At 51.9% G+C, this 27,564-nt stretch overlaps 4 protein-coding genes across 10 annotated transcripts; 2 read left to right on the top strand and 2 right to left on the bottom strand.

Annotated features, from left to right (window-relative positions):
* Nucleotides 1-42: 42 nt before the first annotated feature.
* Nucleotides 43-6,793, top strand: ANKZF1 (ankyrin repeat and zinc finger peptidyl tRNA hydrolase 1). Its single transcript, XM_027120995.1, is given in 16 exon segments — nt 43-627; nt 1,533-1,645; nt 1,868-1,970; nt 2,094-2,303; nt 2,880-2,976; nt 3,070-3,217; nt 3,803-4,031; nt 4,224-4,301; nt 4,304-4,366; nt 5,049-5,345; nt 5,348-5,479; nt 5,585-5,682; nt 5,684-5,734; nt 5,866-6,009; nt 6,139-6,224; nt 6,452-6,793. Coding segments are annotated over 16 exon segments (2,121 nt in total). The 5' UTR covers nt 43-479; the 3' UTR covers nt 6,576-6,793.
* GLB1L (galactosidase beta 1 like) lies at nt 4,901-17,438 on the bottom strand. 6 transcript variants are annotated; one of them, XM_027120872.1, is made up of 18 exons: nt 17,275-17,423; nt 15,777-15,863; nt 15,434-15,600; nt 15,028-15,178; nt 14,483-14,543; nt 10,601-10,695; nt 10,328-10,502; nt 10,181-10,239; nt 9,956-10,077; nt 9,806-9,846; nt 9,490-9,608; nt 9,096-9,170; nt 8,887-8,976; nt 8,648-8,761; nt 8,228-8,359; nt 7,317-7,532; nt 5,840-7,152; nt 4,901-5,739 (listed from the first exon to the last, which is right to left on the bottom strand). In XM_027120872.1, the coding sequence occupies exons 1-17, from the start codon at nt 17,281-17,283 to the stop codon at nt 6,889-6,891; spliced, it is 1,977 nt and encodes a 658-aa protein (XP_026976673.1). In that variant the 5' UTR covers nt 17,284-17,423; the 3' UTR covers nt 4,901-5,739; nt 5,840-6,888. The 6 variants fall into 6 exon arrangements, with proteins under 6 accessions (XP_026976673.1, XP_026976674.1, XP_026976677.1 ...); XM_027120873.1 differs by having other exon boundaries at nt 15,777-15,860; XM_027120874.1 differs by having other exon boundaries at nt 4,906-5,739; nt 15,777-15,903; nt 17,275-17,438.
* Nucleotides 17,439-17,453: 15 nt separating this feature from the next.
* Nucleotides 17,454-21,203, top strand: STK16 (serine/threonine kinase 16). 2 transcript variants are annotated; one of them, XM_027120917.1, is made up of 8 exons: nt 17,454-17,569; nt 17,936-18,125; nt 18,931-19,150; nt 19,401-19,534; nt 19,718-19,838; nt 19,964-20,059; nt 20,466-20,587; nt 20,703-21,203. In XM_027120917.1, the coding sequence occupies exons 2-8, from the start codon at nt 18,040-18,042 to the stop codon at nt 20,839-20,841; spliced, it is 918 nt and encodes a 305-aa protein (XP_026976718.1). In that variant the 5' UTR covers nt 17,454-17,569; nt 17,936-18,039; the 3' UTR covers nt 20,842-21,203. The 2 variants fall into 2 exon arrangements, with proteins under 2 accessions (XP_026976718.1, XP_026976728.1); XM_027120927.1 differs by lacking the exon at nt 19,964-20,059.
* A 1,452-nt stretch (nt 21,204-22,655) lies between these two features.
* Nucleotides 22,656-26,754, bottom strand: LOC113627910 (tubulin alpha-4A chain). Its single transcript, XM_027120891.1, has 4 exons — nt 26,650-26,754; nt 24,641-24,863; nt 24,181-24,329; nt 22,656-23,700 (listed from the first exon to the last, which is right to left on the bottom strand). The coding sequence occupies exons 1-4, from the start codon at nt 26,650-26,652 to the stop codon at nt 22,729-22,731; spliced, it is 1,347 nt and encodes a 448-aa protein (XP_026976692.1). The 5' UTR covers nt 26,653-26,754; the 3' UTR covers nt 22,656-22,728.
* Nucleotides 26,755-27,564: the final 810 nt, after the last annotated feature.

The raw sequence follows: 27,564 nt of genomic DNA, 5'->3' as shown, positions 1-27,564 counted from the left end.
TTGTGCACTCTACGTGGGGAGGGGTTCAGGTGCGGGCGACGCCTTTTGTCCTCTTTGCTGCCCCGTAGTGACGAGATTGTTGTGCTTTTGCAGAAATCCGTGCTTCGAACTGTAGGCGGCCGTGTCACTCGGCTCCCCGGGACCTTTGGGGCAGCTTCTGAGGGCGGGGACGAGTTCACGCGGTTTAGTCACTGCTGGAGGTCGTCGCACGGGTAATGAGGAGCGGTTGGTTAATGAACCTCAGTGATTTTAATTCTGTTGGACTGGATTTGGTTGCTGAATGCGCCCCATTTCACTCTTGTGTGGTCCGAGACTGGGTGGTGTGAGAAAGCGGGCTGGGGTCACGTATTAACCCCTGTCACCAGGGCAAGGGCCGTGGTGCCTTGCGGCGTGGGGGAGACCAAGTCATGCTGGCGGGAGACGCGGCATAGGATCTTGCTTTGGGGAGCTCTGTTTCTTAACCGCCTTTCTGCTCAGCCATGTCGCCGACTCCAGCTGCAGCCCAGGCTTCTGTGTCGGTCTCCCTGTTTGACCTCAAGGCGGATACTCCGGTCCTTCAGGGCCTGCGCCTGGTGAGCCACGCTCCCGGGGAGGCTCTGGCCCAGGCTCTGCAGGTTTCCTGTCCAGGTATTTGGGAAGGTTTGGGGTGGACCCGTGAGGGACGTGACAGGACTTTTTAAAGGGAGCTTATTGCTCCTTCAGGGAACACATTTTTTATTGGTGTTTCCCAGCTTAGGAGCCCTTGTTGACATTTCCTTCTACTGGATAAAATTTATCAAACCCCAACTGCAGAGTGTTTGTTTTTTACTTTTCCTTTTAAGCTGAAGTTTGTGTATATGTTTCTTAACTGTTATGAATTTAAGGCAACATTTGTACGTGTAAAATTAAAATCTATATTTTGGTCAAAAAAAAAAAGAATTCACTCGATCTCTGGATTTCCAGAACAGGCTCCTGAATTGTCTCCAAACAAGTCTCTTGCCATTGTTTATGCCTCATCACGTTACCACCACTGCCTGCAAAAACACTTCAAAATTCCTTGACATAGTCCAAATTTAACTATTCCAATCAAGTCATTCCTTCTTGCTGAATATAAAACAACTTACTCTTGGTTTCATACAGCTTTAGTTTGGCTGTTTCTCTTGTACCTTTTTAAAAAACAAACTGTACACTGTAATTGGAAATATAAGCCAAAAAAGTGGCATTTGGGAAGTGACTTTTGCACAGTTAAAAAGAATTTTAACTTTACCAGAAATCATTTTCTAGGATTTCTCTAAACAATCCCTTTGGTTAATTTACATACAATGTTTGATTTATATTCATTTTACGTACATCTTTTCAGAAGCATATTTATTGTATAAGGTGATTGTTGTGCTATTCGCTTCATTATTACTAGATTGTAAATTCCTTGAAGGCAAGGACGTGCCATCTCTTTTTGTATCCTCCTCTGCTTTGTATATCAGACACTGAATGTAATCCTAGATACTGTGGATTTGGGCTCCTTTTCTACCTCTGTTTACCCTCCCCTTATTTAGGTTCAGGGGAGAGAATAAGCCCAGAAAGAAAACCACTCCAGGGTCCTCTGGATATTTCAGAGAAGTTGTTTCGTTCAACCTGTGACCAGACCTTCCAGAACCACCAGGAACAGGTAAAAGACCAGGTACAGAGCTAAATGGTGGAAGCAAAGGTGTAATGGTGGGTGGGGAGAGGTAGACATTTTGTCTTTAATGAATAAAGTTCCATGTTTTAACTAAGAAAGTTAGTGTTACCTGGTCATACTTCCTGGAGTTCTGTTAGAGGTCTTGTATACCATAAAAGGCCAGGCTGGGCCATGCTTCCACACTGTGCTTCCTTCTTTGCCTCCTGCTAGAGGGAACATTATAAGCTTGACTGGCATCGGTTTAACCTAAAGCAGCATCTCAAGGACAAGCCTCTCCGGTCTGCCCTGGACTTTGAAAAGCAGAGCTCCACAGGTGATGACTGTTGGGAGACCTGTGTGCGGATAGGTCATGGGGATGGAGAAAGACCCTAGTTTAGGAGCTTGAGGGAAGGTCAAAGATGGGGCACCAAACTTGCGTATCTCATGTTGTTCTCAGGAGATCTTTCCAGCATCTCAGGATCAGAAGACTCGGACTCGGCCAGTGAGGAGGACTTGCAGATACTGGATGAGGAGAGGGCTGAGTTTGAGAAGCCTGACTGACCCCGAGGCTTCCACCCCCATCGGGTTCTTTTCCAGAATGCCCAGGGCCAGTTTCTTGATGCCTATTGCTGTGTCCTAGGCCCTCGCCAGGCAAGTGCCTGCACAGGTCGTGTGGTCAACTCCAGCCTTCTGTACACTCAGCCTAGACTTTCCCTCAGCACAGTCCATGTCTCACTTCTTTCCTTCCTTCCTGTTGGGGGTGGGTATCACACTTGACAGCACAGTCTTGGATTGAACTGGCTTGACTCTTAGAAGGGTCAAGTGTAATGGAATTAAGTTTGGAAATAGACCAATCTAGGTTTGAATTATGGTTCTACCACTTGACCTTGACTACCTCCACAAGCCTCAAATTTTCTCTTTTTTTTTTTTTTTTTGCGGTACGCGGGCCTCTCACTGTTGTGGCCTCTCCCGTTGCGGAGCACAGGCTCCGGACGCGCAGGCTCAGCGGCCATGGCTCACGGGCCCAGCTGCTCCGCAGCATGTGGGATCTTCCCGGACCGGGGCACAAACCCGTGTCCCCCGCATCGGCAGGCGGACTCTCAACCACCAGGGAAGCCCTCAAATTTTCTTATTTGTAAAATGGAGACAAATAAGTTGTATTAAAAGAGATGATGCATGTGAAGCACTTAGCATTGGCACTTATTTCTTGCTGTCAGTAAGTGCCACAGATATGTTCGTGCAGCAGAAGTGCTGCTACAAAACCTGAAAAGCGGAGGTCCCAGGGACTGCATGGTGCTCATGGCTGCCGCTGGGCACTTTGCTGGTGCTATTTTCCAAGGGTGAGAGGGTGCTGCATGGGGTAAGGATGGAATGGATCCTGGTAGCCTGGGAGTACCAGCTGGTTTCCAGTACTGAGTCTGTGCTGTCTACAGACAAGAAGTGTTGACACACAAAACCTTTTACTGCTACACAGTGCGGGCCAAGTGGGGCACAGCCCAGGGGCTTCGGGATGCCCAGGGTGCGGCTTCCCGCTCTGCTGGAGCCAACCTGAGGCGCTACAGTGAAGACATGCTATATAAGGTGAGTTAAGTGTCCAAATCTGGTGCTCCTCTAATCCACACTTTTTCCCTCTCAACTGATTAAATATTACAGTAGGGAGGCTGGCTCCTGTATCCTCCGTCTTGGTTACTTTTCGGTAGATGAAGGTAGAATGGGGTGAATGCCCAGGATTCTTAGTCCGGTCATTCTCCCTCCATTATCTTCTTTCTTTCTTTCTTTTTGGCTGCATTGGGTCTTCATTGCTGCGCACGGGCTTTCTCTAGTTGCGGTACGCAGGCTTCTCATTGCAGTGGCTTCTCGTTTCAGAACATGGGCACTAGGCATATGGGCTTCAGTAGTTGTGGCACGAGGGCTCTAGAGTGCAGCCTCAGTAGTTGTGGTGCACGGGCTTAGTTGCTCCGCGGCATGTGGGATCTTCCCAGACCAGGGCTCGAACCCGTGTCCCCTGCATTGGCAAGCGGATTCTTAACCACTGTGCCACCAGGGAAGCCCCCTCAATTATCTTCTGCCTCCCACTCCCTACACATGATCTGTGGGTCATGTTTTGGTTGGAGATTTAAAAGTCGCAAGTGAAGAGATGCAGGGCTGAGTTACTTCCTTCTCTAGGATGTTCGTGACCTGCTGGCAGGGCCAGACTAGGCTAAGGTGCTGGAGAAGGCTGGGACGATACTGATGCATGCACCCCGCTCTGGCCGGTCCTTGTTCTTTGGAGGCCATGAGGCTCCCCTGCAACGTGGGGATCCCCGACTTTGGGATATCCCCCTCGCTACCCACAGACCCACCTCCCAAGAGCTACAGCGTGTGCTCCATAAGCTGACCACCTCGCATGTCCACGGTGAGCCTTCTGTCCAGATCCCCAGACTCCCTAGACCTTCCCGAACCTCCCGGCCCAAGCCTCGGCTTCTCATTTGTGCACCCAGATGATTTTCTAGCCCTCGAACTGCAGTCCGATGGCATCTTCATTGAGAGAAACCTGGGCTGGCTTCTCCTCAGCTAAATTTGAGAACCATCTTTTGTTTTATGGCAGGAGAAGACCCCCGGGAGACAGTCAGGTTGGATTTACCTTAGACAAACTGGAAGACAATGAGAGGAAGGAAGGCCATTGAGGAAGAAAGGTCCGCAGTGATGAAAATGAGGCACTCGGGCGGAATGCGGAAGCTCCCAAACAGGGTTTGAGCACCATCTGGCAATTGTCAAATCTCTCTCGGGGTCTGTCCTAGAACTGCAGTGGCAAATCCACTACTGTCATAACTTATTCACTTCCCTATTTATAGGTAAACCCTTACATACTACACACACACACACACAGGTCTGTTTATAGTGTGGGGTATGTGGTAGCAATTACACGTTTTGTGACTTTTCCAAATCTATCGTCTCTTTTGTTCACTGACGTTCTCTCTAGTACTTTGAAAAGTCTTAGCATGAAGTTGATGCTTGAATGTGTGTTGTGTGGATCTTACATAATTTATCTGTCTTCTTGGATGCTCTGGTTTTGGGCTAAGGGCTGCTTGCCTCGCTGCAGACTGTTGGCCTGCACGGCTGTCACTGCTCGTGCTTTCCTCTGTTGTGCACCACCCTAAGGCTGTCATGGGAATGTCCAAGGACTCTTGTCCCTGCATAGCTTCTTCTGGGCCTGTGCTTGTCTGGGCTGCGAGCCTCATCTCTGCATGTGATACTAATGGCTTCAGCTCTTGATGGGCTACTTTATCTTGGGTGACAAGATACAAACACTTTTATTTCAAGTGATCTGGATTTTCTCTCTGTGTACATTCTTATGCATCTGGGGAAGCCCACAACCTTCTACCCTCTGCTTATTCCTGAGATGGATCTAACATAGCAAATTTTTCCCTAGGTTCAGAGTCAGAGGGAGAGGATGGCTCCCAGGTAGAGTTGGAGCTAGTAGAGGTGACACTGGGGTTGCTGGATCTTTGTGAATTTGAGGTGTTGCCCAAGCAGAGGAGGAGAAAAAGGAATAAGAGGGAGAGAAACCAAGACCTGGAGGCTGGGGCGCAAATGACTCTTTCCCAGCAACCTCAAGAAGATGAGGCCTTTTCAGAGTCAGCCCCTTTGGGGCCTTCCCCAGATGAGGCCAAGTCCCCTGGTCAGCCGGAGCTCTGGGATGTGCTCTTGGCTGCTTGCCAAGCTGGAGATGGGGGATGCTGAAGCTCCGGCTAGCTGCCAGCCCCCTAGACCCTGGAGTTCTGTCTCTGCTCAGTGCCCCCTTGGGCTCTGGTGGCTTCACCCTCCTGCACGCAGCCGCCACAGCTGGGAGAGGCTCAGTAGGTAAGGGCCCTCGTGCCGGCCCCTCCTGACGATGATCTTGGCACCAGCTACTTGGCAGTGTTTCCCCTGGTCTGCTTGGGTGATGTTGGGAGGAGCCGGAGGCAGGTGATGTTGAACTCATTTTTTGGGTTTTCGCACCTAGGGACTCCCGGACCCGGCCACCGTACACGGTTGCAGCTGACAAATCAACACGTGATGAGTTCCCGGAGCTTCATGGAGAAGAATCCAGATGCTTATGATTACAGCAAAGCTCAGGTCAGCTGGAAGAGGAAGCAGCAGAGTGGGAAGGCATCAGAGATCCTGGCTAGGTCTTTTCTATTTTCTTGCAGTTTTACCAAGGATAGTTTGTATAGGTCTTACCTTATACCTTCCTGGAAATCCTCCAGGTGCCAGGGCCACTGACAGCAGAAATGGAGGCGCGGCAGGCCATTCGGAAAAGGGAGCGGAAGGCAGCCCGGCGGCACCGGCAGGAGCAGCAGTGGGAGCAAGGAGAGCAGCGGAGATTTGCTGCCCTCAGCAACTGAGAGAAGGCGAGGCTGGAGGTTCTTTCCTCCCCAGCAACACTTCCTTAGAGGTCTGATCCGGTGTGCAGTGTCACTTCTTGGGTACCCTCTCCACCACTGGGGCCTTGTCCTTAACACAACTTCTCTTCCCCTCAGGGAGCTCTGGCTGCAGAGCACCGACTAGCTGCCCGTTTGGGAGCCCCTACCCCTTAGGTCCCTGACCCTGCCATCATCAGTGTTCGGTACGTAGAGGGGGTGGGCGTGAGTGGGTAGGTTGTGATGAGTTAGAGGCCATTCTGGACAAGTAGAATGCGTGCCCGCTCAGTGTTCAGAAAGGCTGTTGAGGGGATTTGAGATGCTCTGGGAACCTTTGGAATAAAAACAGAAGTGGCAGGAGGAGGGACAGGGAAGGCTTGTATTAGAAAGTTTCTGGGACACCTCTCCAGCCATTTTTCTTCCTCTTGTTCAGACGCCACTGGAGCTGTGGGACATCCCTCCAAGGCCTCATATTCCCTTTCACTACTTTGACTTCTTTCCTCTCCACACGCTGCCTCCAGGATCATCGCTGTGGGGCTGGGAAGCCCTCTTCCTGATCTCTTACAGCTCCACCTGGGGCCAACTCTAGGCTCTGAGAGGGCACATACACACTGGCCCCCTCTGGTTTCTTCTTCCCCACGAAACCAGAGAGTATTTGGAAGATTGAGGTGAGGGACATTCAGGAACCAGGGCCATAGAGGTGTGTGGAGCTGGTACTGGCTCTTGAATTTTAATCACAATGAAGTTTGGCAAGGAAACTGCACTTGTACTTACATTCAGACCTGTGGCCTTTGTTTCCTTACGGTCACCAGGACTAGCACCAAGGGATCCTGCCCACTACATGTCCCAGGTCCAAGGGTTACCTTTCTTTCAGTGCCCACTTAACTCCATTGGTTCAGAGGCACTTTCAGCTGAGAGGGAACAGATGTGTGTCTTATGCACAGTGCCATTGAGGATAGGCCTATCCAGGAATTGGATTTGGGGCCGAAGAGGCACATTTTCTAGCTCCAGCAACGTGATTTTGTTGAGGGCTCCCCTAGGAAACAGCAGGGGTCTTGGCACGTAGAGGGTCTGTTGCGGCCCCCTCTTTGTCCAGTAGCGGCCCAGGTTAAACCCATTGATCCAGACTTGGCCCTGGGGAGGAGGAAGGAGAGGAATATAAAGGATCAGCTCTCAAAGGGGTAGAATTGTCCCCTTTGGGGTTTCTAATCAGAGAAATAATTTCTGCTCTCCCTCCTTCCAAGATTTTCCTCTCTTACCACCCTACTCCCCAGCCCCACCCTCACTGTCAGCAATACCTTGGTCCATCCAGGTAGAAAGAGAAATGTGTCCCCGCCTGAGTCTAAAATTGGGAAGGTTGTAGAGTAGAAGGTGGGGCCAGAGGGAGTTTGAGGATGTGAGCTTTTCAGCAACTGGTTGGGAAACCGCCACTTTACAAGATTATCAACTTTCAGAGGGAACGTCAGCCACTGGGTAAGGACCGTTTGCCCCAGAATTGGTGGCTCCAATAGGCCCTGTGAAGAAGGCAAATGAAAATTCATCATTCTCTAAGTTCTAAGGCCAAACTATCCCTACTCAAGACCTGGGATGCAACTAGTGGCCATGTCCAGATCCCCACAAGCTGCTACTTTGCTGCCTAAGCCCTAAGGACATAACTTTTTTTTTTTTTTTTTTATGGTACACGGGCCTCTCACTGTTGTGGCCTCTCCCGTTGCAGAGCACAGGCTCCGGACGCGCAGGCTCAGCGGCCATGGCTCACGGGCCCAGCTGCTCCGCAGCATGTGGGATCTCTCCGGACCGGGGCACAAACCCACGCCCCCTGCATTGGCAGGCAGACTCTCAACCACTGCGCCACCAGGGAAGCCCAGGACATAGCTCTTGTTTATCTTCTATTAGGCCCCTATCTTTCCAAGGGAGTTCGGTCAATAAGAATATTGGGGGGTGGGAATTCCCTGGTGGTCCAGTGGTTAAGACACTGCGCTCCCAATGCAGGGGGCCTGGGTTCAATCCCTGGTCAGGGAACTGGATCCTGCATGCCACAACTAAAGATTCTGCATGCTGCAACTAAAAAAGATGCCATGTGCTGCAACAAAGATCCCACGTGCAGCACATAAGGCCTGGCGCAGCCAAATAAGTAAATAAATAATTAAAAAAATAAAATAAAAAAAAAAAGAGTATGGGGGCAAGGGAGTGGGCATAGCTAGCTTACCTTGAAGTCACTGCTGTTAGACCCGAAACTGAGCCTCCCCATGTTCTCCAGCAAGACATCCAGTTTGGCCCCCTTTTTCCCCGTCAAAAATAGGTTGTGTTTCATGTTTCGTTCCAAAACACCCTGAAACACCTGTGGATAAGAGTATGTGTGAAAGGGAGGAGCTCAGCATCTAGCCTGTGGCCACCACACAGGAAGCCACATAAGGACACTGATTTAGAGGGCAAAGAGAATGTAGCCCTTCTGTCACTTATCCATTCATAATGGAACCTTATCCTTAGTCAAACTCTTCCTCATCCCAGCTTATCCCCTCAAATGTGAGCAGGCAGTGGGAAAAGGTAGATATGGGAAATTTAAGACTAAAGTGTGCTGGGGAGGAGAGGAAATGGGCTCAGAGATAGCCTGGTATTAGGTTCTCACCCCATCCACCATCACGTAGGCACGGTCATGGACTCCATTGTTTGGCACCCAGAATTGTGCTGGCTCAGAAACAGTATGGATCAGATAGGTCCGGTACAACATATACCCATGGTCCTGGGCGTGTAAGAATAAGTTTATAAGCTGAGAGATAAGAAAGGATACTGTGGGGAAGATGCATAGCTGAGGGAACACCCGGTATAGCTGTTGCCATAACCACCAGATGGGGGATTATGCTTTACCTGGTTGACAGCCTCAAAGGTCATTGGCAGGATTGAATGGATGGGCCCTTGGGGACATAGGAAGTCTAGGAAAGCCAGCAAATTCCCATCCTGTTAGAATAAGGGGAAAGTATCAGAATATGAGGGAACTTTCAGAATAGAGGGTAGGACAGGCTGGGCTATTTAGAGAATAAAGGGGTAGAATTAGAGAGTAATGGAGAAAAGCTTACCAGGTGTAGGCTCAAAGGTCCAAGCATCATCTTGGGGCTGGGGGGAGGTAAAGGTCCCAAGGGAACTTCCTGGAACTGAGACCAAATTCTCTCAGGAACCATAGGAAAACCACACAAAGAACCCCTATTCCAAGACCCTAGTGCAGGGTTCTTAACTGGGGGTCCAGGGAAGGGCTTCAGGGGTCATGAAGGTTCTGTAATTTTACATATATTTGTGTGTATCTCCCCAGGGAATCCCATTTGGGTGGGTGAGAAATGCTGCCATAGGGTGCTCAGAGGGCTCTCTGGCCCAGACAACAACCACTGATTTATGGGATCCCTTTACAAACAATTTGGGTACTCCCTCCCCCCAAATTAATAAAAGCTTTCGGTGCTTAATGAAGTGGTGGGGCACCTTGCTGATGACATTTCGAATAGCAAAAAGCTTAGGTGTGGGGTCCCCTGCTTCAGATATGGGTGCATCGTAGTCGTAGCTGGTAGTAATTGGAAGAAAGCGTCCCTTCTCATCAGCACCTGGTCAAACCAATTTAATTAATTCAATATATCTTTCAGGTGATAGGCACTAAGCAAAGAAATGCATGCAGAGAATTTTGCTATCAGCAGGGGCAGCAGTGGCCATATCCAGCATCTAGCATCCTAATCCGTGCAGCCCGCAGATTCTAATTCCTTGCTGCCTCCCTGCTGCCACCCCAGGGACCATCTGGACTCACCATTCCAGTATCCAAAGTTGGTACCTCCATGGAACATGTACCTAAAGTGGGGGAGAGCAGGGGGAAAGGTAAAAGCTGACCCACTGAATCTTAACCTTCATCCCCAGCACCCAGTTACAGAGTCATGCTGGCCCCGGCGTCTCCAGTTACATGTTCACACTGGCTCCCAACTTCAGCATGTTCTCTAGTCCTTTGGTTACAGCCGGTACGGAGCGTGTGGAGTGATTCTGGCCCCAGTAATCCAGCCAGCCTGTGTAGTACTCAGAGTTGACCTACAGCATGAAGTAAAAGGAGCTGTGAGCCAGATGGGAACCGAGCCCAACCCATTTCCCACGCTGACACCTGCTTTGATTGCCCTCCCCTCTGGCTCCTCACCAATGGCCCGCGGGGTTCATACTTCCGAAGTAGGGCAAAGATTTTGGTCATGTTGTCAGCTGCAGAAAGGAGGCAAAGGTGAAAGATGAGCAACATGGAACAGGTGCCCCTTCCCCAGACTTCACTCCGAACCCTTGCCCAGAAGACCTGGGCCAAAATCTATAGTGGTATAGAGTCCCTGGAGGGAGCCACATTTGAGGCCTTCAGGGCCATCTGTGGTGAAGAGCAAGATCTTGTCTCCAAGCAGTGCACGGAAGAGCCCAGCCAGGTGTCTCATGTAGCTCATGTCGCAGGCCCCGTAGCTACCGTATTCATTCTCCACCTGCCAGGGGAAAGGAAAAGTGGAGGTCAGCTATGAGGTGGAGAAATTAAGGACACCGGCACCTCCTTCCCCTAGCCCAGTCAACTTTCCACTTGTACCTGAATGCTAATGATGTTGCCCCCATTGTGGTAGAGCCATGGATGTATCTTGGGCAGCAAGACCTTGAACCAGGAGTCCGCTGCGGCAAGGAAGTCTAAAGGAAGGGGCAGTGCTCTGTTCATCAGGGCACCACCACCTCTGCAGCCCCCACCCCTAGCCTCAGTGCTAGCAACTTCAGTGCTGCCTGAACTCTGGGCTGCACTTTGCATCCCACTTGTCCACAGCTGTGTCTGGGAAGCAGTGACTTGTCAGGAGAATCTCTGAACCCTAAGCACTTGTATAGTTGCATGGCAATGAAATTTGAGCATAGGAAACAAAGCAGTATTTCTTGTAAATTCATTTTTTAAATGTAAGAAAAATGTTAAAACACATCAAATGGAGCTGTTATTATGTAATCATATATACTTGAGATTGCTGTGAAGTAGCATGGGAGTTTACAAAAGTGTAGAATGTCTGACCTGCACCCTGATGTAACTGACAGTCCAGGAGATTTAAGTCATCAAATGAAAGATGATATTAGGTATCATGCCTTAAATTCTCAACTCCTATTGGTGATTTCTATTGACTCACCCTCAGAAGACTCATGCATGACCTCTGCCTCCTTACCTAAGCAACTCCAACTCAGGCTTCAGGTCTTAAATTTCACTTCCCCAAGGAAACCTGATATCCTAGATGAGGGTAGATCCCCCTGTTACACACTCTCACATCACCTCATACTTCCCTTTCGAGTGCTTAACAAATTGTAATTAAGCATTTATTTCTGTAATTGTTTCCTGTTGGTCTCCCCCACTAGTGAGCAGGAGCCTTGTCTGTCAGGTTCATTTGCTGCATCCCTGTCATTGAGGACAATGCTTAGCAGATAGCGGACTCTCAAAGGTGGAGTCAATGAAAGATATTTTAGAGAGTATTTTTATATTCTTAAAACATTTAATTCCTTTACATTTTGTGTTCTGTATAAAGGAGGCCCAGGTTGTTTTGCCTCCTTTAATCCAAGCATACATTAACTCTCACTCAACAGGTATTTATGGGTGCTCACTATGCACTAAGCAGTGTTCTAGGTGTTAGGGATACAGAAGGGAACAAAATGGACAAAGATCTCTGTCCTTGTGGAATTTCCTTTCCAGTGAGGGAGGCAGTGAATTAAATAATCAGGTAAAATATGTAGTGTGTTAATGTCAAGGAGAAAAAATTAAGCAGGGAAGGAGGATATAAAATGGTGGGGTGAAGGGAGTTTAAATTTTAGAGGGTGGCCCAGGGAAGGCGTCAGTGAGGTCATTCTGCAGGAAGATAGAGGCAGTACCACGTGCAAAGGCCTCAAGACAGGAACAGCAGAGAAGCCAGCATGAACAATGGGGAGAAGAGTGGATGTTAGGGAGGTGACTGGGCCAATTAGGTAGGACCTAATAGGCCATTTGAAGGAATCCATGGTTCGTATTCTGAATGAGTTGAGAACCTGTTGGAGAGGTTTAGACAGAGAAATGACATGATCTAAAATATATATTTAAACTTATATTTTAAGAGGATCACACTGACTGCTGAATTAAGAATAGACTACATGGGGGAGGGGCAAAGAAGGGAAACCAGTTAGGAAGGTATTAAAGTAATCCAGCTGAGAGAGGTGGTTTGGACCAGGGTGGTGGCAATGGGGGCGATGAAAAGTAATTGAATTCAATATATTTTGAGGGTGAAGCTGACAGGATTTTCTGACGGACTGAATGAGGGGCCTGAGAGAAAGACAGGTGTGAAAAATTGCACCACAGTGTTTAGCCCGATGAATTGGAAAATGGACTTGCCATTAACTGAGACAGGGAGAGTGTATGAATAGCTGGTTTGGAGGGAACTTAGTTGTATCAGTGTGCCTTTTAGACCTCCAAATGCAGAAGTCAAGTAGGCAGTTGGATATATGGTTTTGGAAGCCAAGGGAAGGTCCTGACTGGAGATATATATTTCAGAATCATTAGCTATCAGATGGAATTTAAAGCCACGCAAATGAATGAGATCATAAAGGAAGTAAATATATATGGAAAAGAGAAGTGTCCAAGGACTGAGCCCTGACACACCCCAGCATTTAGTGGAAAGGGAAATGGAGAAGGATCAGTAAGAGACTGAGAAGGAGTGGTCAGAACGATTGTAGGGGGAGGGGCAGGGACCAAATAAGTGTGGTATCATGGAAACGGTGAGAAGAGTATTTCACAGGACAAAGTGATCAACTGGGCTGAATGCTGCTGACTGGTCAAGGGGGATAAGATCTGAGACATCACCATGGATTCAGCAATGAAGAGGTCACTGGTTTTCTTGAGAAAAACAGACTGCATGTTGCTTTTCCATCAGTACTTTATCATTTTAAATGTATTTCATAGTCAATTGAGTTTCGGAAATGCTAGAAGTGGCATAAAGCTCTCCAGCACCCTAAGAAGTGAAACAGCACCTGGAGAGTCCCCAGCAGATACAAGGAATTTTGACCTTTTTAAAACAGTAAACTTTTTAAAAGGTGTAAAGCAGATAGAATTATTCCCTGCTCTAATGACTTCCTACTTGCACCTGAAATGAAATCCGAACGCCTTGAAATATTGGGCATCTCATCTTTTCTTTTTCATGCTCTTTCCCTAGGTGATGTCTCAGTACGCATGGATTTAAATGCCATCCTTACACCGATGACTCCCAAATTTATACCTCTAGCTCAGACCTACTCCTAAGCTCCACATTCACACATCCTATTGCTTACTTAATATCCTCCCTTGAGTGATAAAAATTTAACATGACCAGAACAGAACCATTGTTTCTTCCCCTAAAGTTGCTCTTTTGCCACCCCTTGTCTTCTCTGTCGTCCCTAAGTCAGTAAATGGCACCACCATCTTGACTGGCCAGAAACTTGATTCCTTTCTTTCCTCATCCTACCCACACTGGCCCCACCCCTCCCCCTCTCATCAAAATCTGTCAATAGAGTCCTGGTGACTTTTATCTCCAACCTATAGCTCAGTCCTGCTCTCTTCCTTCTATTTCCACCACTATCACAGTCCAGGCTGAGTCATCATCTCTCTCCTCAGCTACAATCATAGTCCCCCAGTTAAGTTTCTCCACCTCGACCCTTGCTCCCCTCAATCCATTTTCCACATCCAGGCTAACGTAATCTAAAAACAAATCAGATAATTCTGGTTAAACTCTTTCAATGACTTTCTACTGTGCTTATAATAAAATGCAAACCCCTTACAGTGGCCTGTAAGATCCTGCATTAACAGTCCCTATCTATCTACAATTTCTTGTCATACTACTCTCCCTCACCCACTGTGCTCCAGCCATGCTGGCCTCAACCATGCCATGATCTTTCCTATCTCTGGGCCTTAAAAGATACCATATCCGGGAACTCCCTGGCGGTCCAGTGGTTAGGACTTCGCACTTTCACTGCCGAGGGCCATTCAATCCCTGGTCTGGGAACTAAGATCCTACAAGCCCTGAGGCGCAGCCAAAAATAAATGAATTAATTAATTTTAAAAAAATACATCATTCCCTCTACCTGGTCGTTCTCACCTCACTCTTCATATGACCGGTGTTTTCCCTTTCCTAGAGTAACTGAAATGTCATCTTCTCAGGAAAGCCTTTTCTGGCCTTCCTACCTAAAAGAGGCCCTGTTATTCACTATCTCAACTCCTTGTCTATTTTCTTGTGTAGTATTTTTAAATAATCTTATAAGTTTGGGGTTTTTTAAAATTAATGTTTCTTCCAGACTGGGTCTGTCTGGTCCCCCAGTTCCTAGCATTCTGCTGGGCATGATGAAAACACTAAATATTTGAATGAATGATCTCCGTTTTGGGCACTCAAATGACCCATTTTGTTGTTGTCCTTCGCTTTTTTCTGTGTCAAGTCTTTTTTTCTCAACTCACCTGGATCTGAAGTTCTCAGACGAATTTTAGGTTTTCGAAGCAACCAGGCTGGGAGACCCCCCTGAGACAAACATAAAGACAACAGAGAAGTGAGTGGGGGACTTCCCTGGTGGCGCAGTGGTTAAGAATCTGCCTGCCAATGCAGGTGACATGGGTTTGAGCCCTGGTCCGTGAAGATCCCACATGCTGCAGAGCAACTAAGCCCGTGCACCACAACTACTGAGCCCGCATGCCACAACCACTGAAGCCTGCGCGCCTAGAGCCCATGCTCCACAAGAGAAGCCATTGCAATGAGAAGCCCACACACCACAAAGAAAAGTAGCCCCGCTCACTGCAACTAGAGAAAGCCCGTGCAGCAACAAAGCCTCAAGGCAGCCAAAAAAAAAAAGTGACTGGGCTTTGTTGTCTGGGAGTGGAGTAGGGGAGGTAAGAAGGGAGGAAGTTGAGTATAGTGATGGAAGTGACCCTAGAGTGGGGGCAGATGCGAGTAGTCTGGGAACTGCACTTGGGAGGCTTTGCTTCTATTCATTCTCCCACTAACTCACCATCTCCCACTCTGCACAGATGTAAGGTCCTGGTCTCAGTATGACCAACAGGTTTGCTAAAGTTGCCTCTTTCAGAAATGCAAAGAGGTCACGGCTGGCATTAAAGTTATAGACCCCAGGCTCTGGCTCGTGGTAGTTCCAGGGCACATAACTGAGAAAGGAAGAGGTTAACAAGGGCCCAAGGCAGGGAGATGCCGCGGAGGCCTATGGACTCAGGCCTTGCAGGGAATCTCCAGGAAGCTGTTGGAAGGAGGTCCTGGCCCACCCTTTCCCACCCTTGGCTGGGAGGCCCTGGAGCTAGAACCTCTCTCATACACAGCCAGTCTTCTTGTCCTGATCCCCTTCTTAAGGGGGTGGTAGGAAGAGTAAATCCCACCCTTCCATGGCTCTCGGGAGCACTTCTTACAACTGTACGGCGTTGAGGCCACTCATTCGCATCTTGAAAAGCCGGTCTGCCCAAAGCACCCGTGGTACCCGAAAGTAGTGCAGGCTGCCAGACACGTAGCGGAACGGAGCCCCGTCCAGGAGAAATCTGTCATGATCCCGATCCACTACAAACGACCGAGTGTCTGCCTGCAAGGGGAGAGACAGTGCTCAGCAGTGGTCTGGAGTCGGGGGTCAGCGTCTGCCAAGAGCAGAGATGGAACTAGCCCTTCCCAGTATTCTGTTGTTTTCACTTTCGTTCTCTCCTCCGCCATATCTGATCCCGTCTCCCCGCACCCAGCCGGGTGGTTTGATACTCATCCTACCTGGGGCAGCAGCCGCGTCAGGAGTAGCAGCAGCAGGGAGGGAAGGCAGAGCAGCTTCTGGGGAGCCATTGCGCTTTCGGGGCTCTTCTAGTCAGAGACGGTGGTCCGACCGTCACGTGGCGGATTCCTGGGAGAGAACCTCAGCGAGCAAGTGGGCGGAGACCACCTCAAGTTGCCAGGCGAATTAGTCTGGACTTTGTCTACAGCCTGCAGCTACCCACTACTCTACTAGTTTGTAAAATCCTCTACATCTTGCTACTCAAAGTGCAGTTCATGAGCCAGCTTCACCAGCATCACCTGGGAGCTTGTTAGAAATGCAGAGTCTCAGATCCTACCTCAAACCTACAGAATCAGATTTTGTATTTTGACAAGTTTTCCAGGTGCTCCTAAGCAAACTCAAGATTGAGAAGCAGGGATTTCCCTGGTGGTCCAGTGGGTAAGACTCTGTGCTCCCAATGCACTAGATCCCACATGCCACAACTAAGAGCCCAGATGCCACAACTAGGAGCCCACATGCCGCAACTAAGACCAGCGCAGCCAAATAAATAAAGATTGAGAAACAGTGCTCTACTACACTGAGCCCCCTGAGGGTGGGGAGAATCTTATCCAACCTGAATCCTCTGCTTCTATCACAGGGCCTGGCACATAGCAGGTTAAATCTAGATGAATGTCAGAAACAGGTTCAGAACCAAGGGAAACCAGAGGAAAGGGGGTGGGGGGGGACCAGATTACAAGAGGGATCTTTTTCCTGGAGAGTCCTTTGCTGCTTCAACAAAAGAGACCATCTAGGCCATCCTATTTTCTTTGGATGTGCACCTCTTTCCAATTTATCCCTGCCTGCTTAGGCAAGAGAGGTCGAGGACAACTGCCTGGTTCCAAGGCTTGGGAATTTGTGAATTTCCATTACACCTGCCTTCACAGTCCCAAGCCTGGGATGTGAGGACCAGGATAATATTATTATTATTATTAATTTCTGCTTATTGACACTGCTGAGAGCTATGTGTCAAATACTGTGCTAAGCACTTTACCTCTCATTTAATCTCCAAACAACTCTATGAGGCAGATGATTATTAGTTCCATTTTACTGATGAGGAGATTGAAGGATACAAATATTAAGTAGCCTGTTCAATGCCACACAACTAGTTTAATAGAGCTGGGATTTAAACAAGGCAGTCTGGCCTCACAGTTCATGCACTTAACCTTAGGTACTATTATACCTATTTTACAGTGAGGGAAAGTGAGCCTCCCAGAGGTTAAGTAACTTGTTCAGGTCACACAGCTAATAGGCTATTAAGACAGGATTCAGACCCTAGACTGGTTCAAGAGCCTGAGCTCTTAACCACTGAGACTACGGTAATGGGATACAGGCCAGAGCCCTCAAGGTTGTACTGATCAGAGCTCCAGGGGTCCAGGCCGCCAGCACCCGCCCCTCTCAGCATCCACCTCGGGCTGGACCGTAGCTGGCTGCCCAGTGCGCGGGAGGTATGACGCCCCCTACCTCTGGCATTGGGAGATGGAGGTCCTGGGGGGCCTCAGGCCGAGGCCGGCTTTGCTCCCCTTTGGCGTAGGCGCCTGCGTCTTGACCCGTACTGAAGGCCAGGTGTGGAACCCTCACTCGGGTCCTGGGACCCGTCCTCCCCCAGGCCTAGCCAGCACCGGGCCTCTCAACTCCACGCCCCCACATCGTCTGGGTGCCCAGAGGTTGCTAGCATACTACGGGCCGTTACACAGGCGCGGGATGATGACGTCATCGCTGTTTCCGGTGTCTGGCGCTTCCCTCCAGCCGAAGCCAGGTGAGTTGGGAGTCCAGGCTGGCCCACCTTGGGCTCTGCGCGCCGAGACTGGGGTGGGCTCTGCAAGTGGTGGGTCCGGGCCTCGCACCTCCCCCCCCCCGGAACCCCCCCATGACCTGCCTTTGCAGCCCAACGGGCGTGGGAGTGGGAGCCGCCTAAAGGTGGGCGGGGGTTGGAGGAAGTGGCCTGGGAGTCGCCGCGGGGCCTGAGGCTTTTAGGCACCTGACCCCAGCCTTCTTGGAGCCGGCGTTGCCAGGGCCCGTTTTTTCTAGGTTCCGAGATGTGGCCCTGAGCGCTCCATGTTGCCACTTTAGGGGTCTTCTGGATTGTGCCCGGCCAGCGACCCTGCCGTTCTTTTCCTTCCAGCATGATCCGCTGGACCCCCAGCGACTTGCCTGAAAGAGACCCCTCAACCTGGACGAACCCTTTGGCAGCCCCAGACCGTCCTTGAGGAGGATGACTGAGACACTATGGGCCACGCGCTTTGTGTCTGCTCTCGGGGAACTGTCATCATTGACAATAAGCGCTACCTCTTCATCCAGAAACTGGGGGAGGGGTGAGTGTTTGGAAATCATTTGACTAGTCCCTAGGGTTATGGTGTTTGAAGGACAGCAGTCTGCACATGACTGGGGCACAAAAGTTTTATGCCTAGCCTCTGATTCACCTGACAGAGCCCAGCTACTGTGGTGGTCAAGAAAGTGGATTGTGGAGCCAGGCTTCCTAGATTCACCATGTATGGCCTTGATAAGCCATAGTTTCATCTGCCTTTTGGAGCTAATTATGCTTTACTTGTAGGGCTGTGAGGACTAAACCAGATACTGCGTATCAAATGTCTCCCCTACGGCCTGGTTCATAGCACTTGATAAATGTTGACTGTTATTTATTTAATATTTATGGAGCATCTGTCATGTGCAGAGCCCTGCATTAAGATCATAGCACTAGGGGCTTCCCTGGTGGCGCAGTGGTTGAGAGTCCGCCTGCCGCTGCAGGGGACACGGGTTTGTGCCCCGGTCCGGGAAGATCCCACATGCCACAGAGCGGCTAGGCCCGTGAGCCATGGCCGCTGAGCCTGTGCATCCGGAGCCTGTGCTCCTCAACAGAGAGGCCACAACAGTGAGAGGCCCGCGTACCGCAAAAAAAAAAAAAAAAAAAGATCATAGCACCTAAAAGGTGACTCTGTCCCTGGTCTTGAGCTCAAAGTGTAATAATCTTCAGACTTCTTTTTAGAGTCACACCTTGGGAGGGTTGCTACTAAATGGGAAAGACACCACCCCGCCCCACCCTTCTCCCCAGGGAATTCCTCTGGGTCCAAGCAGTGTGGGAAATGACCGTGGTCCTTCACTGACCCCTTTGGCCCACAGTGGGTTCAGCTATGTGGACCTAGTGGAGGGGTTACATGATGGACAGTTCTACGCCCTGAAGCGAATCCTGTGTCATGAGCAGCAGGACCGGGAGGAGGCACAACGAGAAGCAGACATGCATCGCCTCTTCCATCACCCCAACATCCTTCGCCTTGTGGCTTATTGTCTGAGGGAGCGAGGCACTAAACATGAGGCCTGGCTGCTGCTACCCTTCTTCAAGGTCAGAAAGTCTCCTGGCTGTGGAGGGGGTTGCAACAGAGCCACCTGCCAAGGGCTGTGTGAGCGGTCAAGCACGTTGGGAAGCAGAGAACATGTTCTGGTTTGACTACTTCAGATTTGGGGTTTAAGGAACCCAGATGGGGCTGTGGGGTGTGTGGTGAGATGGTTGATAGGCTTTGTCATGGGGAAGGACTCAGGCTCAAGGAGCAGAGGCTAAAAAAACATCAACTGTGGGGAAACTTGTTTTGCAGAGAGGTACGCTATGGGACGAGATAGAACAGCTGAAGGACAAAGGCAACTTCTTGACTGAAGAGCAAATCCTTCAGCTGCTGCTGAGTATCTGCAGAGGACTGGAGGCTATTCATGCCAAGGGTTATGCCCACAGGTCAGTGGGAGGCTCCTGTGTACCTGCTGGGCAGAAGGGAAGAGCCTCATCAAGAGAAATGAGAGGTCTCTGCTCTCCTCCCAAAGAACAGCCCCCATGATTCTTTTGCGCCCCACCCCCCCTGCCCAGGATTCCAGCCTTCCTGTCCAAGGACGCTCATGGTTCATTTCCACTTTCCTGCAGGGACCTGAAACCCACCAATATCTTGCTTGGAGATGAGGGGCAGCCAGTTTTAATGGACTTGGGTTCCATGAGTCAAGCATGCATCCACGTGGAGGGCTCCCGCCAGGCTCTGACCCTCCAGGTAAGAGTCTCTAGGTTCCTTTGCCTACCTGTTCCCCATCCTCAACCCCTTCTGGTGCGTGCCCCAATTTGGTCACATGACCATGACCTGTGCCCCACTTTTGAGCTCTGGGGCCACTGTTCCAGGACTGGGCAGCCCAGCGGTGCACCATCTCCTACCGGGCCCCGGAGCTCTTTTCCGTGCAGAGCCACTGTGTCATCGATGAGCGGACTGATGTCTGGGTGAGGAGGATGTGGGTGGGAATCTGGGTGGGGAGGAGTGCTGCTCTGTACCTACTGTGGAGTAGAACAGGTCTTTGGTTTCTAGCGCATGGGGCCCCAGGAACCACGTATGTCCTCATCCGCCCTCGACTCTCTTCCTGGAAACTGTCACTGACACTGTACTCAGTTGCTCAGGAAGTGGTATAATCTCGCCCTTTGAACAGGGTGAGTACAGCTAACTGTCAGGGCTGAAGGCAGTGTCCAAGCACAGGGTGCAGAGGCCTCCAGCTAACTCGCAGTTTCTCTGGGCCCTGGTGGTGTCATGTGACTGAAGTCCGCATATTGTAGTTTTCTTTCACTACAGAATTAAGGGGAGCGATATCATCTACACTGGTCCCCTTCCAAGGAATAACCAAGTTATGCTTAGTCCCTAGGCTGTGTGCTATATGCCATGATGTTTGGGGAAGGCCCTTATGACATGGTGTTCCAGAAGGGTGACAGTGTGGCCCTTGCTGTGCAGAACCAACTAAGCATCCCGCAGAGCCCCAGGTGAGCAATGAAGGGGGCAGCAAAAGCAGTTCAGACTCCTCCCAGCCGTTTGCGGGGCTGGAGCTGTAGCACAGGGGATGGCTGCCCTCATCACCCTGCCCTCCTCCTTCTACAGGCATTCTTCAGCCTTGCGGCAGCTGCTAACCTTAATGATGACTGTGGACCCGCAGCAGCGCCCTCATGTTCCTTTCCTCCTGAGTCAGTTGGAGGCACTGCAGCCCCCAGCTCAGAGCCAGCACACTACCCAAATCTGAACAAACCAGTGGCCATGTTGAGAAGGTGGCCCTGTGCCTTGGGAAGAAGCTCCCACCCCTTAGTGGAATCTCCATCCCTTCTAACCAGGACAGCTTTCTTGTAGTTGGGGGCAGCTGGGGGGTGGGGACAGCCAGCTCAGTCTTCTGTCTCTGATTCTGCTCCCTTACGCCCTAGAGCAACAACTGGACTGGGGGCCTGACTGGGTAGTGGTGGGTGAGGGTGGGGAACGGGGAAAGGGGAACTGATAGAATCTGGTAAAGGCTCTGAGCAGGACTGCTGAGCTTACATCATGATCTGCCTCCAAATCTGGGAGCAGGAAAATGTATGAATAGAAGAATAAAGTGAAAGTAGCTTGGTGTGATCTTAGTTTCATTGTGCCTGGAGTGAGAGAAGAGGTGCAGGGGGCCGAAAGTCTGGTTGCCATTTCCAAGGGAGAGCCTGGAGAGAAGAGGAACTGGCGTAGCATCAAGAATGGCGTGAGTTCATCATTCCGCGTACGTAGGCAGGTGTGCCTACCTTAGATCTGGCTGGTTGGTGGTGGGCAGTACTTCTCCTAGCTTGTCTTATTCAGAAACTTCAAGATGCTCTGGTTTGAGCTGGCTTCTATGCCAAGAACTGTGACCAGGGCCGCCTTAAGCACCCTCAATTCGTACTTTCATTTCTTCATTCCCAGGGCTGGGTAGCTTAGTCAGAGCAGCCCGGCTGGTTTTCCAGGCAACGGCTTCTGGGTGGAGACACCTGAGGAGTCTTTGGGACAGCTACATAACTGGTCTCTAGCCTCTGCCTGGGAGCAAGGGGAGTGGAGGTGGCAGCCATTTTGGCCCAGAATCTCTCCCAGATGGTTCTAGTTCACACATGGTTAATGATTAATGAGGCCAGTGGTGTGGCAGTATCCAGCTGCCACTTCCTGCTTACTCTGCTGAGTAAACAGGGGCCCTGCCCTTGCTGGGCTTGAAAGCTGTTCCCCTGGGAAGGGCACTGTGTTCCTGAATCACCAGGGAGGGGAGGCAAGGGCAGGGTTCGCATCTCCTGCTCCTCAGATTGAAGCTTCTTCCCCGCACTGTGCCCACCCCCAACTGCTGACATCAGTGTGGGTCCCAGGGTGCCTATTAGCAAAGTTGAAGTTTTCCCCAGGGCCCTGGCAGGAGGCTCCCACCAGCTAACACAGAGGCTGAGGCCAGAAAGAAAGCACAAACAGAGGGGAAATGACCTGACTTTTAATGGCACAACCCTAGGCCCCAGCAAAGCAGCAAGACCAACAGTAAGCTTTGCAAAGCTGCTAGGAGGTGCAGTGACACAAACAACTCTAGGAGATCGCCCTTGTTCCCTCCCATCCCCCAAGCTTATGACTAGGCTCCATGCCCAGGAACTCTGGGCCAGCTCAGCCCCACTCCCAAGCCCTTATAATGCACAGAGGTACCTGGGCCAAGCCTTGCTTCCAGAGTCAGTGAATGCAGAGCAGCGGGAAGAATAGGGTAGCCGTCTAACTCTCAAATACAGAAACTGCTGGGCTTAAACTCCTACTTGGAACAGAAGTGAAGCCTCAGATCCTTTAACAGCTCATGGCTGGACAGACAGGTCCAAGACTTGGTCCTCATCTCCCCCCTATCCTGGGCTCCTCTAGGATCATACACGGGGTCATGTTTCCTGGGCCTGGCAAGGAAGGTCTTTCTTTCCTGGCCTGAAGGTCTCACTTTCAGCCATGGAAGGGAAAAAGTCATGAGCAGCACATAGTGAGGGCAGCAGCAGAAACAGCAGCAGCACAAAAGGGGAAGAGGCAGCAGAAGCTTAATCACTCACAGAGGGGACAAGAAACCGTGCAAGGAGACTGTTTATTTCGAAAGGATTTTGCAATAAACATAGTGAGTGGACTCCAGGCAGCTGTTCTATTCTTCTCCCTCATCCTCGTCCTCATAGGAGTCGATGCCTACTTCCTCGTAATCCTTCTCCAGGGCAGCCATATCCTCCCGGGCCTCGGAGAACTCACCCTCCTCCATGCCCTCGCCCACGTACCAGTGCACAAACGCCCTCTTGGCATACATCAGGTCGAACTTGTGGTCCAGGCGGGCCCAGGCCTCAGCGATGGCGGTCGTGTTGCTCAGCATGCACACGGCACGCTGCACCTTGGCCAGATCACCCCCGGGCACCACAGTGGGGGGCTGGTAGTTGATGCCAACCTTGAAGCCCGTGGGGCACCAGTCCACGAACTGAATACTGCGCTTGGTCTTGATGGCAGCGATGGCGGCGTTGACATCCTTGGGCACCACGTCTCCACGGTACAGCAGGCAGCAGGCCATGTACTTGCCGTGACGGGGATCACACTTCACCATCTGGTTGGCAGGCTCGAAGCAGGCATTGGTGATCTCTGCCACCGACAGCTGCTCGTGGTAGGCTTTCTCTGCAGAGATGACTGGCGCATAGGTGGCTAGGGGGAAGTGGATGCGAGGGTAGGGCACCAGGTTGGTCTGGAACTCCGTCAGGTCCACGTTGAGGGCGCCGTCGAAGCGCAGGGAGGCCGTGATGGAGGAGACGATTTGGCTGATGAGGCGGTTGAGGTTGGTGTAAGTCGGGCGCTCGATGTCTAGGTTGCGGCGGCAGATGTCGTAGATGGCTTCGTTGTCCACCATGAAGGCACAGTCTGAGTGCTCCAGGGTGGTGTGGGTGGTCAGGATGGAGTTATAGGGCTCCACCACGGCTGTGGACACCTGCGGGGCTGGGTAGATGGAGAACTCCAGCTTGGATTTCTTGCCATAGTCAACAGAGAGCCGCTCCATCAGGAGTGAGGTGAAGCCAGAGCCAGTGCCCCCTCCAAAGCTGTGGAACACCAGGAAGCCCTGAAGTCCTGTGCACTGATCAGACTGAAAGGCAAGAAAGTAAAGAGCAATGTGGGCAGGGAAGGGGCTTGAGGAACTCTTATCTTCTGGCTTCACAAACGCCTAAAATTTCTCAGGAGTCAAGGCAAAGACTAATGAGCATCCCATAGCTGCAGCATGCTCTGGGACATGTACAATTAGAGATGACCCCATGAAATGGATCTGGGAGGGCTTCCCTGGTGGCGCAGTGGTTGACAGTCCGCCTGCCGATGCGGGGGACACGGGTTCGTGCCCCGGTCTGGGAAGATCCCACATGCCGTGGAGCGGCTGGGCCCGTGAGCCATGGCCGCTGAGCCTGCGGGTCCAGAGCCTGTGCTCCACAACGGGAGAGGCCACAGAGGTGAGAGGCCCGCATACCGCAAAAAAAAAAAAAAAAGAAAAGAAAAAGAAATGGATCTGGGAAAAAATGTTTCTGACCATTAGCATCCTCTCAAACGCTCCCTTCCTTCCATCCCAAGTTCTCACCAGCTTGCGGATTCGGTCCAGTACAGGGTCAATGATTTCCTTGCCAATGGTGTAGTGACCACGAGCGTAGTTGTTAGCAGCATCCTCTTTCCCAGTGATGAGCTGCTCGGGGTGGAAGAGCTGTCGGTATGGGCCATTTCGGATCTCATCTGGAAGGGCATAAACCACATCATTAGGGCAGAAACCACAAGGCTGTGCTCAGCACGTACCTCCCTCCCCCAGCCTGGTAACTGTGGTCAGATGTATGGAAGAGCTCATCCTTCTGCCAGCCTGAGATACCAGTGTGTGTGGGAAACCCAGACCTGCTGCCCAGGCCAGCCTGCAATCAGCTTGCCTTCTTTAGCTTCCAGCAGGGCAAGGGGTTTTTAGGGCCAGGAAAGCCAGGTCTACACACCCTCTCTCCAGAGAGAAGCTTAGAGTCACTTTCCATCCCCTCAATTCCACCCTCTCTTCCTCTCACCGATTACAGTGGGCTCCAAATCCACAAAAACTGCCCGGGGCACATGCTTTCCAGCGCCGGTTTCACAGAAGAAGGTAGTGAAGGAGTCGTCCCCTCCACCAATGGTCTTGTCACTGGGCATCTGCCCATCTGGCTGAATCCCATGTTCCAGACAGTAGAGCTCCCAGCAGGCATTGCCCATCTGAACACCTGCCTGCCCCACATGGACAGAGATGCATTCACGCTGAAGGATAAAGAGAGGGGACATGGCATAAGCTCCACATACATAAGTCCTTACCTCATGAGCCTCTCTCCCACCCTATCACCTACCAGTTAGGATCACTCAGTTGGCAAAAGTGGAGGCTTGGGGCTGGGCAGAGGTCAAAGAGGCTGGCAGCCTGCCCAGGCTCCCCTGCATAGGACTTTCCAACTGGAGGCACCCAGTAGGGCAGGCCAGTCCCTCAGCCTACTTCTCCGTTGGGACCTTGTCAAGTAAGAGCTGTGGCTCCACATGACCCTGCTACATTCACAGGACACTCAGGGAGGACGCAGAGGGCAAGTGCGTATGAGACAGGCAGACACTGCAGTAACTGAGACAAGGACAAGCGATTTTTCAGCTGTTCCCAATCCCTACTCCCACAAATCAGCTTCTCAAGAGCCTGAGGAGGGGCAGAAGGTTTTCCGGAGCTATGAATTTATAGCTAGAGGTTCCCAGCTTGATTAGTTCTTTGCTCTGAGGATGGAACAACTAGTATTTCGTATAACCCTCTCCCCCTTTCATTCTTGCGGGCTGCAGAGGTGTCTCAGCCTTCCAGCCAGGCGTCAACTGACCACGCTGGCCAGCAGGATGCCCTCCCCCCACCGCCTTTCAAGCCCGTCTGGCTGCGCTCGTCACCTCCACCCCCACACCCTGGGTGTCTTCACCACCTTCGTCCACTGCGGAGCCCTCACCGAGACTGCAGAGAGCAAAAGACGGCAGGCGCAGGCAATACGGGTTGTGGGTACTGGGGCACTCGCTGCCCTAGGCTCATCCCTGCCAGTGTGAAATTAACCTCTGAAGAGCCAAAGTGGTGCCACGCAGGGCCGGCGCAGCCTCCCTTTTCGAGACCGAAATGGCGGGGTGACGGTTTCCAAATACCCAGAAAAGGAAGCGGAACCTGCGGTGAGGCCCCAGAGGTAACCGCCTTGCCCTGGGCAGGGTGAGCGCCATCCTGAACCTTGGCCCTGCATTCGCCCCCCCCCCCTTTCTAGATTCTTTCCAGTTACATCCCGGCGGAAAGCGAGGATTGGATTTCGGTCCCGGTCCCTAGGCTATAAATACCACCCCCCTACACACACCTCTTTCCCCTCCCCCCAACCTGGCCCCGGCCGCACTCTCGCTCAGCGCCAGCTGTCTCTGCCCGTCCGTGCACCCTGATTCCGGCTGGAGAGAATCCGGCTCGCCTGACTAGGCTGAACCCCATTCTCGCCACCCCTCCAGGATCAGAAGAGGGGTGCTGAGTCACAGGGGACTGTGGGTAGGAGGGATACACACACAGTCGGAGGAAAGGGGGATGCTGCACCAAGTAATCTGACCCCCTCCACCTTCTTGCGCCAAGCACGTGTTTGGTCAGTTCCGGGGACCGGGAAGTGAGGGGGAGGCTAGGGGCGGAGGGCAGCCGAGCGGGTCTCCTCGCCGGCGGAAAGGACTGGGCACGGGACCGCGTGACTCCCCTCAGGAGAATTAGGGCACAAAATGCTTGGTGGAGCAGGAGCGGATTCCAGGAGGACTCCTCTCTGCTCGTGAAGAATCCCACCCCACTCCACTCCCTTCCCCAGCCTCCGAAAGTGGACAACGTGGCTCAGCCAAAGTCACCGGGAGGGGGTGGGGTGGGGGAAATGCACCCCCCCACCCCCCCCACCCCACTCCCCCGCCAACTCCTCGAGACCAGGAACTTCGGATGGAGGGCTCCGAGCATCCCGGGAGGGAGGTTCCCCGAAGAAGAGGGGCAATTAAGGGACGAGCGAGATGCCGGCAGGGCCGCACTCACCATGGTGAGTCCAGGCGGTGGGTCTCACGTAGAGTCCGGGTGACGGGTCTCAGTGAGAACTGCGCTAGCTGCAGTGCCGCACCGCTCTTATACGCGGGGGGCGGGCCCACGCGCTCCGACCTCCCACTAGGAGCTGGGCAGCCCATAGGGCACGCCCCCAAAAGATAGGCGGCCCGGAGGGGTGGGGCCAGGGCGAGTCCCCTCCCCCTGGCGTGCCCCCGTCCCTCACCTGTCCCGCGTGGGTTAGGGGTAGCGACCGGAGCTTTAACCCTTCGCTCCGGGTTTTGAGCCGACACTCAGAGCTCCTGAGCTCCGCTGTTGGGACGCAGGGCGCAGTGCCAGGACGAGTCTCGCCACCTGCGTCATGGGGGCGCCTGTGGCTCAGGTGTTCTGACTTAGGGCGGGTGCTGTAGAGACTGTTTATCCGAAGTGGCTGTAGCCAGCCTTCGCCGGTGCCCTCCCCGACCCGCCTCCCTGGAGGCTCCGGCCAACTGCCTGGCTCTGGCCTGTCCCCCAGGAACCCCTTGCGGCTGCAAGCGGCCTGCTGGTCCCCGGCCGGGATGGCTGGCCTTCGCCAACGCCCGTGGGCGGCCGAGGACCAGGAGCTGCACAGCCTGAGCCCCAGGTTGCCGATCCCTTAGGCTGCTCCGCGGAGCCGAGCCCCACAGTCTGTCTGCGAGGGCCGACCCCCGGAATCTCCTGCGGCTCGCAGGCTACCCGCCGGTCAGTGGCCCCGTCATCAGCGCCGTCACTATTAGCCGGCCCTCGCCATCGTCACCTGCCCGTTTTCCTGCTGCCAGAACTGCCTGAGCTCTGGACCGAAGCCCTCAGTACCTGGATTCGCATCTTGACTGCCCTATGTGACCTTGGGCAAGTGACTTAACCTCACTGAGTCCTTGGCATTTTCACCGGTGA

This window comes from Aethalodelphis obliquidens, unplaced genomic scaffold, assembly GCF_003676395.1.
Source record: "Aethalodelphis obliquidens isolate GAN/ISIS:26980383/991018 unplaced genomic scaffold, ASM367639v1 scaffold2, whole genome shotgun sequence".
Classification (NCBI taxonomy): domain Eukaryota; kingdom Metazoa; phylum Chordata; class Mammalia; order Artiodactyla; family Delphinidae; genus Aethalodelphis; species Aethalodelphis obliquidens.
The sequence above is the reverse complement of the archived record's forward strand: the minus strand, read 5'-3'. Positions and strand labels throughout refer to the sequence as shown.

Bases quoted from the DNA above. Each gene is read 5' to 3' on its own strand.
- GLB1L (XM_027120872.1), bottom strand. The intron at 7,533-8,227 runs GTAAGCTAGCTA...CCTTCTTCACAG, and splicing joins CTAACAGCAGTGACTTCAAG to GGCCTATTGGAGCCACCAAT. The intron at 7,153-7,316 runs GTATTGCTGACA...CCTCCTCCCCAG, and splicing joins TTCTACCTGGATGGACCAAG to GGCCAAGTCTGGATCAATGG.
- STK16 (XM_027120917.1), top strand. From the start codon at position 18,040: ATGGGCCACGCGCTTTGTGTCTGCTCTCGGGGAACTGTCATCATTGAC. The intron at 19,151-19,400 runs GTCAGAAAGTCT...CTTGTTTTGCAG, and splicing joins TGCTGCTACCCTTCTTCAAG to AGAGGTACGCTATGGGACGA. The intron at 20,060-20,465 runs GTGAGGAGGATG...AGTTATGCTTAG, and splicing joins ATGAGCGGACTGATGTCTGG to TCCCTAGGCTGTGTGCTATA.
- LOC113627910 (XM_027120891.1), bottom strand. The intron at 24,330-24,640 runs GTGAGAGGAAGA...ATGCCCTTCCAG, and splicing joins TTTGGAGCCCACTGTAATCG to ATGAGATCCGAAATGGCCCA. The intron at 23,701-24,180 runs GTGAGAACTTGG...CTTGCCTTTCAG, and splicing joins TGGACCGAATCCGCAAGCTG to TCTGATCAGTGCACAGGACT.